The sequence below is a fragment of the Oncorhynchus clarkii genome, unplaced genomic scaffold (assembly GCF_045791955.1).
Source record: "Oncorhynchus clarkii lewisi isolate Uvic-CL-2024 unplaced genomic scaffold, UVic_Ocla_1.0 unplaced_contig_1025_pilon_pilon, whole genome shotgun sequence".
NCBI lineage: Eukaryota > Metazoa > Chordata > Actinopteri > Salmoniformes > Salmonidae > Oncorhynchus > Oncorhynchus clarkii.
This window is the reverse complement of record NW_027258253.1, coordinates 17,501-30,088: the sequence shown is the minus strand read 5'-3', so window position 1 is coordinate 30,088 and position 12,588 is coordinate 17,501. Positions and strand designations below refer to the sequence as shown.

The following is a 12,588-nucleotide window of genomic DNA, read 5'->3' as shown; positions in this document are numbered from 1 at the left end:
TTCGTTGGAAATCGTCAAAAATATGTCAATGGCTTGAATAATTACAAAATTATTCATTGTATGGTTAGATATCATTTTTGTGAAAATAACAAATTGCAACTGCAGTCTAAAACTATAAACTTTGTGAGAAAACCCCAAAATTGTTCCTCAGCTAGAAATGTTCCACCCTCTCATGTCGCCATCTTGACCATGTCACTGATTTCATGGAGCTCTCCTGCGCATCATTTACTTCACAAAATCCCGCAAATGTGAAAGCGCCAGAAAGAAACATTGCGAGATTGTAAATATGTGTGAAAGTCAGAGATTTGAAAGCAGACGCTTTCATCAAAAATGTGACTTTTGAGTGAGCATTCGATTAACCACATGCAGGGGACGCTGAACACCATGCAGGGGCAGTGTATTGAGTTGCAGACTGCCATGTCTAAGGTAGTGTCAGATGAGTCTCAGATACAGAAGAATAAGTCTATGATGGTATGGTGATAATGATTGAGATGGTGATTATAATAATGATGACAAGCGGTACCCCGCCCTAAGGGCAGTAAATCATTGGATCTGATTAATTAAATTCAATGCAATTCAATCTTTGAGGACTGCAACCATAGAACTACAATTACTTTACACTAATAATAAGCTATTGTCAACTTGCCGTCTATGCTTATCTTGCTCATTGCTCACTGTCAATTGCTGACTGTTACCCTATGAGTGCAACTATTATTGATTTCTCACAGAAAATTATTTGGTTGCAAATGGGGCCATGTAAATAATTGTTAGGCTACTCATTTTGAATCCACCGGTGGCAACTTGTGTGACCATAAAAGTCTGTGCGACTTGGCACAGTAAAATAATTTGGTTACTGACCTATCCTACATCATAGAAGGCACTTCAAGTCGAACTAGGACATTTTGACATTTCTGACTCACTAACTCGTCATGGAAAGTTTCCCGCTTGTGAAGTATTAGAATCAACCATTAGGAAGCTCTACGCCAATAACTTACATTCATTTTAACTCTGAGGTTTCAAGTTTCCGATGACATGTGAATGCGTCAATAATTGCTATGGTAATTTTGAATGTTCAGTCAGTGAGCGTTATGGGTAATTATCCTACATACTTACATCAAATACATTATGATAGCATCATCTCCTGTAGTAACAGTGCCATTCCAAACACAATAAATTTAAAAATGAACAAAGATACAAAATATTGCTAAAGTGAAGAAAATCAGCTCAAAAGTGTAGGAGGAAATGCCCCTGCAGCAGGGAGGCTTACGGTATTATAATATATTGTAGATAACATTAATATAATTTGTGTATTTACAGTATCAGTACACATACACATGAAAGTATATGCTAGGGAATGATCTACACTGAGTGAACAAAACATTAAGAACACCTTCCTTTTGAGGTCCCCCCCTTGGTGGTGGACCATTGTTGATACTCAGGGAAAACTGTTGAGCTGAAAAACCCAACAGCTTCTGGCACCTACTACCATACTCTGTTCAAAGGGACTTAAATGTTTGGTCTTGCCCATTCACCCTCTGAATGACACACATACACAATCCATGTCTCAATTGTCTAAAAGTCCATCTTTAACCTGTCTCCTCCCCTTCATCTACACTGAGAAGAAGATTTAACAATTAACATCAATAAGGGATTATAGCTTTCACCTGATTAGTCTGTGTCACAGAAAGAGAAGGTGTTCTTAATAATGTTTAATACACTCAGTGTACTATGTGTCAATGATGCTATAGATTCCAAGTGGTTGATTTTTTAGGGAATGACTATATGCTCTATTTTATACCTGCAGATCATCACAGCAGCTGATGTTGCTGTACAGAGGAAGGAGATCCTCCGAGCATCAGGCCTCATCCCTGAACGAAGGAGTTGATCCTCCTCATGGCCAGCGTCCCTGCACACAGGGAGGGGATCCTCCTCACAGCCAGTGTCCCTGTGAAGAATGGAAACTATCATCCACAACCACCTCCCATCATCCCCATGGTGGCACCACTGTGGAAATGGGATGGTGGAGCGTGTACTCCACCTGTGGATTTCTATTCCAAGGGAAGATGTCACTTAAACGTACCTAATTAGTAAAGAAATTACCATTGTGATAGAGTGATGATGTGACTATTTTATGCAGAAATAGTTTGGCGATTGGTCACATTTGTAAGCCCTCACATAATATGCAGGGAATTGTTGATTTTGCAACCAAAACAATGCGATGGCAGAGTCCTGGAGTAACCTCCCAGTAATCCCTGTGACTGCGTGTAGGTTAAGATTGGGTTGTAACAGAGTATCAGAGCGAGACGTTCCTGCCTGTCAGCTAGTAATTGTTCTGTGTGGTGACATGAGCAGAGTGGCCTGACTTCTCCCACTTATTACAGATGTCCGACTTAGATATGTTGAGCATCCTGCTATGATGTCCATCACCAAGCCGGAACACTCCGAGGCCAACCCTCAGTGCCAGACTGGCAGCCAGCCGGTGGCTGAGCCCGAGACCCCTGCTGTTCACAATAACAGTGGAGGCTGGCTCAGCTGGGTCTTTGTGAGTGGAAGAGTTAATAAGAAGGAGGTTCATCTACCTGAGGACAAAGACAGATCTGTAAGGAACTGGTTATTAACACTATATTCTATGTAGAGACAATTGAGAGGATTCAAATCTAAAAAATTGTGGCTTGCTTCACATTGCTAATATCTTCTTCCTCAGATTGTCTGGGATCCAACTCTGCACAGATGGGTTAACAAAACTGAGCCCAAGGCTGAGGTACACACTTAAATTCAATGAAATTAAAAACAGTGAACAACCATTGTATTTCAACTGTGATAATATTACTAACAATTTGGAAAATGTGTTGATGTGTTTTGCAGAACAAGTGTGTACAACCACCTCCACGAATGGGGACATATGGATATCAGGAGATCACTGGCAGTGTCCCCAAAGGAGTGAATCCTTACTCTATGAAAGCAAGTGAATATTGCTTTAGAATACATGTGGTTTAACCAAGACCGTGTCAGCCGATCATAGATGTCCCTGGTGGTCTCCTGCTAACACCTTTCCCACTACCAGCAGGTCTATGGGGCAGCAGATACCCTACAATGCATTACAATGATGGGACCAACTCAAAGCCTCAAAGCCGTGGGCCTGGACTGCTTCCTAGACAGCTCTCTGGCTTGCTCCCTCCTTCACACTTTGACCTCATGGCACCAATGGTTGTACCACCTGACACTCTACCCTACTGAGGTATGACTCTGGAAAATCCTTCCAAATTGTATCCATTCATCATTAAATGAGATTTTACTTTAACATAGCAAATGACTGAAGTAGCAAGGATGTTATCTAATTTTTATTTTTGTCCAACAGGCCATTTGCCCAGATTGGATTTGCAATACATAGATTTTTTCAGCATTAAAAAACTTCAGCATTAAAAATGTGTTAAAAGATGATCTTTTAATGAATCTCTCCTTTGTGTCCTCATGTTCACATTAATTTGATGTGTTATATCATCATTTACAATGCTTATTGCTTCTGCATTGCTTTACGTTACAGAAAAGTATATACACTGCTCAAAAAAATAAAGGAAACACTAAAATAACACATCCTAGATCTGAATGAATGAAATATTCTTATTAAATACTTTTTTCTTTACATAGTTGAATGTGCTGACAACAAAATCACAGAAACATTATCAATGGAAATCAAATGTATCAACCCATGGAGGTCTGGATTTGGAGTCACACTCAAAATTAAAGTGGAAAACCACACTACAGGCTGATCCAACTTTGATGTAATGTCCTTAAAACAAGTCAAAATGAGGCTCAGTAGTGTGTGTGGCCTCCACGTGCCTGTATGACCTCCCTACAACGCCTGGGCATGCTCCTGATGAGATGGTGGATGGTCTCCTGAGGGATCTCCTCCCAGACCTGGACTAAAGCATCCGCCAACTCCTGGACAGTCTGTGGTGGATGGAGCGAGACATGATGTCCCAGATGTGCTCAATTGGATTCAGGTCTGGGGAACGGGTGGGCCAGTCCATAGCATCAATGCCTTCCTCTTGCAGGAACTGCTGACACACTCCAGCCACATGAGGTCTAGCATTGTCTTGCATTAGGAGGAACCCAGGGCCAACCACACCAGCATATGGTCTCACAAGGGGTCTGAGGATCTCATCTCGGTACCTAATGGCAGTCAGGCTACCACTGGCGAGCACATGGAGGGCTGTGCGGCCCCCCAAAGAAATGCCACCCCACACCATGACTGACCCACCGCCAAACCGGTCATGCTGGAGGATGTTGCAGGCAGCAGAACGTTCTCCACGGCGTCTCCAGACTGTCACGTCTGTCACATGTGCTCAGTGTGAACCTGCTTTCATCTGTGAAGAGCACAGGGCGCCAGTGGCGAATTTGCCAATCTTGGTGTTCTCTTGCAAATGCCAAACATACTGCACGGTGTTGGGCTGTAAGCTGTGGACGTCATACCCCCCTCATGGAGTCTGTTTCTGACCGTTTGAGCAGACGCATGCACATTTGTGGCCTGCTGGTGGTCATTTTGCAGGGCTCTGGCTGTGCTCCTCCTTGCACAAAGGCGGAGGTAGCGGTCCTGCTGCTGGGTTGTTGCCCTCCTACGGCCTCCACGTCTCCTGATGTACTGGCCTGTCTCCTGGTAACGCCTCCATGCTCTGGACACTACGCTGACAGACACAGCAAACCTTCTTGCCACATCTCGCATTGATGTGCCATCCTGGATGAGCTGCACTACCTGAGCCACTTGTGTGGGTTGTAGACTCCGTCTCATGCTACCACTAGAGTGAAAGCACCGCCAGCATTCAAAAGTGACCAAAACATCAGCCAGGAAGCATAGGAACTGAGAAGTGGTCTGTGGTCCCCACCTGCAGAACCACTCCTTTATTGGGGGTGTCTTGCTAAATGCCTATAATTTCCACCTGTTGTCTATTCCATTTGCACAACAGCATGTGAAATTTATTGTCAATCAGTGTTGTTTCCTAAGTGGACAGATTGATTTCACAGAAGGGTGATTGACTTGGAGTTACATTGTGTTGTTTAAGTGTTCCCTTTATTTTTTTGAGCAGTGTATTATACACATATATTTTATTTTAAACTTTACAAAAACATATTTTTGTGCTTTTTGGATTTCCAACATTAACTTACTGTACAGACAAGTATATTTTATACATATATTATTTTTTTTAACAATTAAAAAAAAATGTTTTTCATAGACAGAACAAACTATATTTAGATGCATTTTGATTTCCTAAATGTCAATATTTGTATTTTCTGTGTCACGTGTTTATGCCCATTTATGTACATCCTGTATATGTTACCCTTCCAATGAGCTTATCATATAAACTACAACGCGAAAAGTACGGTTTACTTTAAATCATGTTAGCACAGGTAACAGCCGTTTACAGTCTTTCTTTAGTTTTTCATTCTTACTCTTCCCAATTCACTTCAACTATATTTCTTTATTTCAAATGGGCTTCACCAGAGTACCCCCTAGTGGCTGGAATACAACTGTATTAAGCCCCTTACATATACACCCCCCTGCAAAACGAAATGTTGTCCCAGTTGTAGCCTAGTATCCAAACTGATATGCCATTTATAGTCAAAAAAAACCCAGCGTTTATAATTTGAGATTCCTTGCTACTGTAGTGTTGTGGTTTCTTGCAGGTAACCTGCTGTTCCTGGCTGTGGTCAGCCATTTTGGGGCGAAGCTGCCCAGGCTCATTGCTATGGGCTGTTTCCTCATGGCTGTAGGATCCTTGCGTAATTGGTCAGCTGCTTGATTATGTTTTGGGGCCATACATGTTAAGAGAAGGGATAAAGAGATGCTATAACTGTGACGTGGTAAGGTTGGACCCAGGTGCAGAGAAGAGACCAGAAGTTGAAGCAGTGGTTCCAACCAGTGTCTCCACCCCTCAAAGGCCCACTTAACTGCCAAGAGCTCCCGGTATTATATATTTATATATATTGTCTATATTGTAGTTGCATTCCGCTGGCGAGAACCGTTTAGAGAGAAAGGAGCAGTTCCTTGTCCTCCTCTTTCCACTGTGAAAGTACCGCACCATCTCCGGTGTCCGAGGCGTCCACCTCTACCACAAAGGGACGAGTAGTATCAGGATGAATGAGCATGGGTTCGGAGGTGAAACGTCCCTTGAGCTCTATGAATGCCCTGTCAGTCTCGGGATTCCTGCAAAAACCTGCTTGAGTGAGGTGGGACAGGGAATGGTTTTTGGAGAAGATCAGGATGTCGTCGAGGTAAACAAAGACGAACCGATCCAACAAATCCCTAAGAGTGTCATTGATCAATGCTTGAAAGGCATAAGTTATTTTCAACCATTAACTGGGGCCTTGTTGAGGCCTTCTCTAAGTTAGTAATTGCTGATTGACAATAAAGTATTATTTTGATGTATGGAAAATATATGGTATGCAATTCCTATGTAGAGAAGGTTGTCTCTGGTAGTTGTTCAATATGACTTCAACTTTTACAGGGTACTCTTGTAAAATAAATGTTTCATCTCAGTGTGACTCTTAAACCCTGTTTAAAGATAAGTTCAATAAAAAAAAAACATCAACACAAACACAGGATATGGGGTACACATGCTATCACATCATTACATATTAGGCCCTACTGCACCTGCATTCCAGCACCATTCCAGCATCTGGAATTGACTCAACATGTTTGAGGTGGGTGATCAATACATGTGGGGGAAGAGGTGTCTGTCGAATGTATGATTCTGATATGTACAGGTAAGTTCATTGTGTGTGGGGGGCATCCATGTTTGTGTCCGTACTCTGAAGTGCGTTTGAATATGAATGAGCAGCAGTGTTGTGATACTTAATGATAATTTTTCACTGTCTTCAACCCTCAAGAACCAGGGTGAGTCTGGGTCACCCTTTTACTGGGCAAACACAACTTGTATATCATCATAGACAGGGCCGAAACGTTAATCTTTTAACCTTTGAATAAAACAATGCATTTTTTATAGTGAGCAAGAGTTGGGCTTTTTCCTTTTCTATGATGATTAAAATTTTTGGTTGCACCTCAAGTGCCCTCTGTTTTTTTGTTGTCAAATAATACCTTTGTTTTTAAATGTACAAGTTAATTATTAAAAGCATTAAATTGGGATGTTTTCCACTTATTTACATAACCTACTCCACACTTGCAAAGTGAAAGTTTATAGAAATGTTCTGAAATGAAGTAGTAAACAGAAGAAAAGCAGAATTGAGTCCAATTATAATTTAATAATTTAATGGTCTATGGTTCAACCCATTTCTGAAGGTCTGATGAATAATTAATATTGTTCCTCCTCTTCCTTGTGGCAGGCGCAGCAGCACACTGCCCTCCAAAGCCTGCAAAATAATCACCGGACTGCCCCTTTCCTAGCTCTGCATGGAACATCCAGTGTCACATCCTTGGTGACGTGTGGGGTGACATCCGGGATGACCACAGCAACATCCTCTGGAAAGGGAAAAAAGAGGATCAGGATGTAAACAAATGCAAACCGTAGCTTCTTAACACTGGCCAGTTGAAAGGTTCTGCTAAGATGTCATGACAAACGGCACCTGTCAGAGTGCTCTCTAAGTGTTACTCACCTGCTTGGATGTCAGCGGACAGAGTGGCGGAGACGGCCATCGTGAGAGTCCTTTCTTCAGGTGTGACGTCCACAACCTCCAAGAGGGAAGAGATGGGCTCTGCCTCTGTATTAGGGGTTATGTCCACAATTGGGATGGGAATTCATTCAGGTGGGAAGAAGCCAGGTTTGCCTCTGTATTAGAGGCGATGTCCACAACATTCAGGTGGGAAGAAGCCGGATCTGCCTCTGTGTTAGAGGTGATGTCCACAACATTCAGATGGGAAGAAGCCGGGTCTGCCTCTGTGTTACTGGTGATGTCCACAACCTCCAGGTGGGAAGAAGCCTGATCTGCCTCTGTGTTACTGGTGATGTCCACAACCTCCAGGTGGGAAGATGCCGGGTCTGCCTCTGTGTTAGTGGTGATGTCCTCAACCTCCAGGTGGGAAGATGCCGGGTCTGCCTCTGTCTTACGGGTGATGTCCAAAACCTCCAGGTGGAAAGAAGCCTGATCTGCCTCTGTGTTAGGGGTGATGTCTACAACCTCGAGGTGGGAAGAAGCCGGGTCTGTGTTATGGGTGACAACAACATTCCTGATGAGCTCTACTACTACAAGGAACCAAGTGGTCATCAGAACATGCATCTGTCAGAGTGCTCTCTATCAGTGCTACTCACCTGCTTGGATGTCAGCTGGTAGTGTGGTTGAAACGGCCACCCCGAGGACAGGGGGGACTGGTAGGGTGGCTGCAGGGGGCTGGAAGCAGCTCTGCACCTCGTCCGCCACAAAGGCACAGACAGAGCTCATATAAAAAGGGCTCTGGAGGTCATCCGTGGAGAAAGACTGACTGATTCTCCCGAGGATCGACCGCACAGAGTCAAAAGCAGCAGCCCGGGAGAAAGGGATGTGAAGGGAAGGGTCCTTTAACATGCAGGAGAGCTTCTCCACTACGGCCGCCACCATGCCCACGGCCATCCCACCTATTAGGATTGTGTGCTCTGAATGGTCTTCCTGAAGCCACAGGGCCAGGAGGAGCCTGGGCACCACCTCCACCACCACCTGAGATGGGCTGAGCAGGTTGCTACTGGGCTCATTGGACTGCTCGCCCAGAATGCTCCTCACAGCTCTCTCCACGATGCTGTGGACCTTAGGATCGCTGAAATCAACAAAAAGGAGAAGACAATGCTAAACGATGTGCAATGTGCTCACAGAGAACACTGTCTTAGTCTGTTTCTGCGTAGTTCCAGATGTGTAGATAAATGGATCAAGTCATATGCAGGGCAGTACATGGAACTCACATGTCAGCTGGCGAGTTGGGGTGCATGGAGCGGCGGAGCTTGCAGAAAGCCTCGTGCTCTATGTCCATCATTTTTAGGCAAGTGTTTACTTCCCAGGCCTGCAGTATGAAACAGGAAGTCCCATTAGTGTAATTTCACAACAGGTCTATTCTGCTGTGCTAACTTGTTGTTGAAAGGCTAGTAAAGAGCTCACTAACTTGTAGTGTCTCTAACTCTCATTCTCTTACCAGCCGAGCGAGGTCGTTTCCCTCCTCCAGGGTTTCCTTCCACACCCTTCAAATAAAACACTTAAACTTTCCTGGCTTCTGATTTTTCTGTTGTTTATTTTATCCACACCTCCTGGAGTGCTGCTGGTGGCAGGGAATGGCAGTGAAGGTGAGTGCTGACATGGTACTCACCTCTCCCTAAGGGATTTTTTGCCCTGAGACACCAGCCAGTTGCTCATGTGCTCCGTGGTGACATGGGGAGGGACCTGGCCTTGACTCTGGAGCAGCATAGGAAATACATAGGAAATTGTTTATTTACCTGGTAGCAGCCAAGCGTCACGTCCACAGACGTCTCATGGCGGAGGTGAGACGCATAGTGGGTCACCCTGCCAGCCACACGCTGACAGAGAGAGAATACATATTAAGGCCAAATGGAATAAGTGAAGAAAAATCTAATACTATTTCAGTAGTATTTACGTCTTACCTGGATCCAAGTGATGGACTGCACTTTGGTGGCACAGTAGGGCATGCCCTCTAGACTAAGCCAGGCTGTCTCCTTGGAGATGGCCCACACCAGTTGAGTCTCCAGGCCTCTCACCCTACTCACGTGGTGCATCCTCACCACCACCTGCTGTTGAGATAAACAACAAGACAACATCAACAAAACCACTCCAGCAATTGCTGTGACACATATCCACCAAGATCAAATGACTGACAATGTAGATTAGGATTAGCTAGTTTCAATGACACATACCTGGGATCCCCCACGCATGTAGGTGATGATGGGGCTGATGAACTGGAAAGTTCTCCAAGCTTTAACCACCGGACCGGCATTGTTCTGCACATTACAATACATTCATGTTGGAAACAGTAAACATTGTAAGCGTGATGTGACTGTGTGTGTGTGTGGGTGGGGGGGGGGGGGTCTCTTACCCTGATCACAACAGGCCCACAGTACAGGGGGCTGAACCTAATCGGAATCAACTGCCAATTGCCAGTGGCCTCCTAAAGCAGAAAGCAGACAAGAGATGTGTTTCATGTTAAAGAGACACAACTTGAATATCTGGGATATTTTTCAAACATAAAACCCCAAACTTTCAGAAAAGTGTACCTCAAGGATAGTCTGCACATCTGGCACATCCTCAAGGATGATAGCAGCATTCTGGACATCAAGGAGGACTGGCAGTTGTGGAACATCTGGCACATCATCCAATGGCACATCCAACTGGACCTCATCCAGGACAGTTGTTTCTAAAATGAGGAACATTGGAATATAAAATAAACTATTGTTAGGACATAGAACGTAGCAAGATTGCTAATACTAGCTAGCTAGGTAGCAAAAGTTGATTGCTTAGCAACATTTACTAGAGTCAATGTTAGCTAGCAAGCTAGCTAGCTACATCATCTCTAGCACTAGCATTTTTGCCAAGTCTGAATGATAGAAATACACAACATTTCGCAAATTATAATGACATTGTTAAATGTAGTAAAAGAAGAGTTGTAAATTCCACATACCCTCTTCGAAGTCGCTGTCGCTGTCCACCTGTTGACGATCACAAACCCTGCAAAACAGAAAAAGACAAGAAAAACAAGCCACAAATGAATTTGAACAACCTGTCGACGCAGTAGGCCGCCGATGTCCACGCACTCTCTACGCCAGTCTTGAAAAGCACCCAGGCATTTTCCAGTCGATTGTTCTCAGGTCTCGAAAATCAAACAAGTTTGTTGTCAATCAGCAAACTGAAGTTGTTGTTTTCGCACAGAAAACGTTCCATAGAACGTCGGATAGATGTCTCTTGGCAACACACGTTCGAAAATGATTGTTTACAAAATTGAAAATTGTGTTGCCATAGAAATGAGTTTGGAATTCTATGATTCCGTTAAAATGGCTTGTCATCATTCTAGTGACGTTGACGCGCTCCTTCGCAGCTCAGTTGATAGAGCATGACGTGTTGCAAACATTGCTAAGAAGATGGATAATGATTTCAGGGATTTTTGTGATGATGAGTTATCTGAAATTGGGATAAAAGACTGTATTAAAAGCCTTAAGGACTATAGGTCCCCTGGAAATGGAGGTTTAATAAGCGAGTTTTATAAGGATTCAATGATAAATTGATTCCTTTCATTCTGGCTATGTTTCACAAATCAATTGGAAATGGGGAGTTACCGGCTTTCTTAAAGCAAGGTGTAATTACTTTGATTCCCAAACTTAATAAGGATACTCTTTATATAGACATCTGGAGACCCATTAGCCTGTTGAATAATGATTGGAAATTATTTGCTGAGAGGTTGAAACAAGGCTTGCATCATATAATTGATGAAGAATCTGGTTTTATGCATGGTCGACACATTAGTAATAACATCAGGTTGATCTTAGATCCTAGATATGATTGACTATAATGACCTCATCCTTGATAGTTTTCTTATGTTTGTTGATTTTTTAAAAGCTTTTGACACTGTAGAACATGAGTTTATGTTCAAAACAATACATGACTTTATATAGTGGTTGTACTAGCTCTGTAAAATTAGCTCACAGGACATCCCAAAGATTTGATATTGGCCGTGGCATTAGGCAGGGCTGCCCAATTAGTCCATTTAGTATTTTATTGGTTACTCAGATTATGGCTCTTCATATCAAGAAAGGGAATTTTCAAGGTGTTTCAGCAATTGGCATGGAATTTAAACTATGTCAACTGGCTGATGATACCACCATATTTTAAAGAGACAGGAATGAGGTTTCTAAAGCAGTTTCTTGTATTGAAGACTTTACCTTAGTTTCAGGTTTGAAAATTAATATCAATAAGTCAGTCTTATTTCCACTAAAGGATTGTGTTTTACAGGAATTATATGGTATCCCACTTAAAGATAAGGTTACTTATATTGAAATTGTTATATGCGAGGATGAAAAACAAAGGAGTGAATTGAACTTTAACTCAATTGAGAAAACAAAGAAGAAATTGAACCTCTGGTTGATGAGAGATATTTCGTTATATGGTTGGGTTTTATTATCCAAAGCTGAAGGGTTATCCAGATCGGTTTAAGTCTCATTATCACTTGACTTACCCCCTAAAATTGTAAAGGCCTTAGATAAGATTCTTTACATTTTTTTGGGAGGAACAAGCCTCACTATCTACGAAAATATATTCTCACTAAAACCCGAGAACAAGGAGGTCTTGAGGTTTTAGATTTCTGTCACGACTTCCGCCGAAGTCGGTCCCTCTCCTTATTCTGGCGGTGTTCGGCAGTCAACGTCACCGACCTTCTAGCCATCACTGATCCGTTGGTTTTGTCTACCTTCACACCTGGGACCAATCCCATCAATTACATGTTGTGTATTTAACCCTCTGTTTCCCCTCATGTCCTTGTCGGAGATTATTTGATTGTATGTTTGTGCTAGTTATGTGTTGGTGCGTGAGGGGTTTTGTACTCATTTTTTTTATTTTGGTTTTGGAGTTTTTTGTGAGCACTTATTAAACGACTCTGTTTATACCAAGTTCGTT

General features: G+C 42.9%; 1 protein-coding gene across 1 annotated transcript; it reads right to left on the bottom strand.

Annotated features, from left to right (window-relative positions):
* Positions 1–7,808: 7,808 nt before the first annotated feature.
* LOC139396378 (uncharacterized) lies at positions 7,809–9,162 on the bottom strand. Its single transcript, XM_071143412.1, has 4 exons — positions 8,883–9,162; positions 8,262–8,740; positions 7,915–8,153; positions 7,809–7,835 (listed from the first exon to the last, which is right to left on the bottom strand). Exons 1-4 carry the CDS (start codon positions 8,951–8,953, stop codon positions 7,809–7,811), a joined length of 816 nt encoding a protein of 271 aa, XP_070999513.1. The 5' UTR covers positions 8,954–9,162.
* Positions 9,163–12,588: the final 3,426 nt, after the last annotated feature.

What these genes read in the sequence shown, in the direction of transcription:
- LOC139396378 (XM_071143412.1), bottom strand. Translation starts at nt 8,953, where the DNA reads ATGATGGACATAGAGCACGAGGCTTTCTGCAAGCTCCGCCGCTCCATG. An exon ending in CCCAACTCGCCAGCTGACAT is followed by an intron (nt 8,741 to 8,882) that starts GTGAGTTCCATG and finishes TGTTGATTTCAG; the next exon opens with CGATCCTAAGGTCCACAGCA. An exon ending in ACCAGCTGACATCCAAGCAG is followed by an intron (nt 8,154 to 8,261) that starts GTGAGTAGCACT and finishes CCCATAACACAG; the next exon opens with ACCCGGCTTCTTCCCACCTC.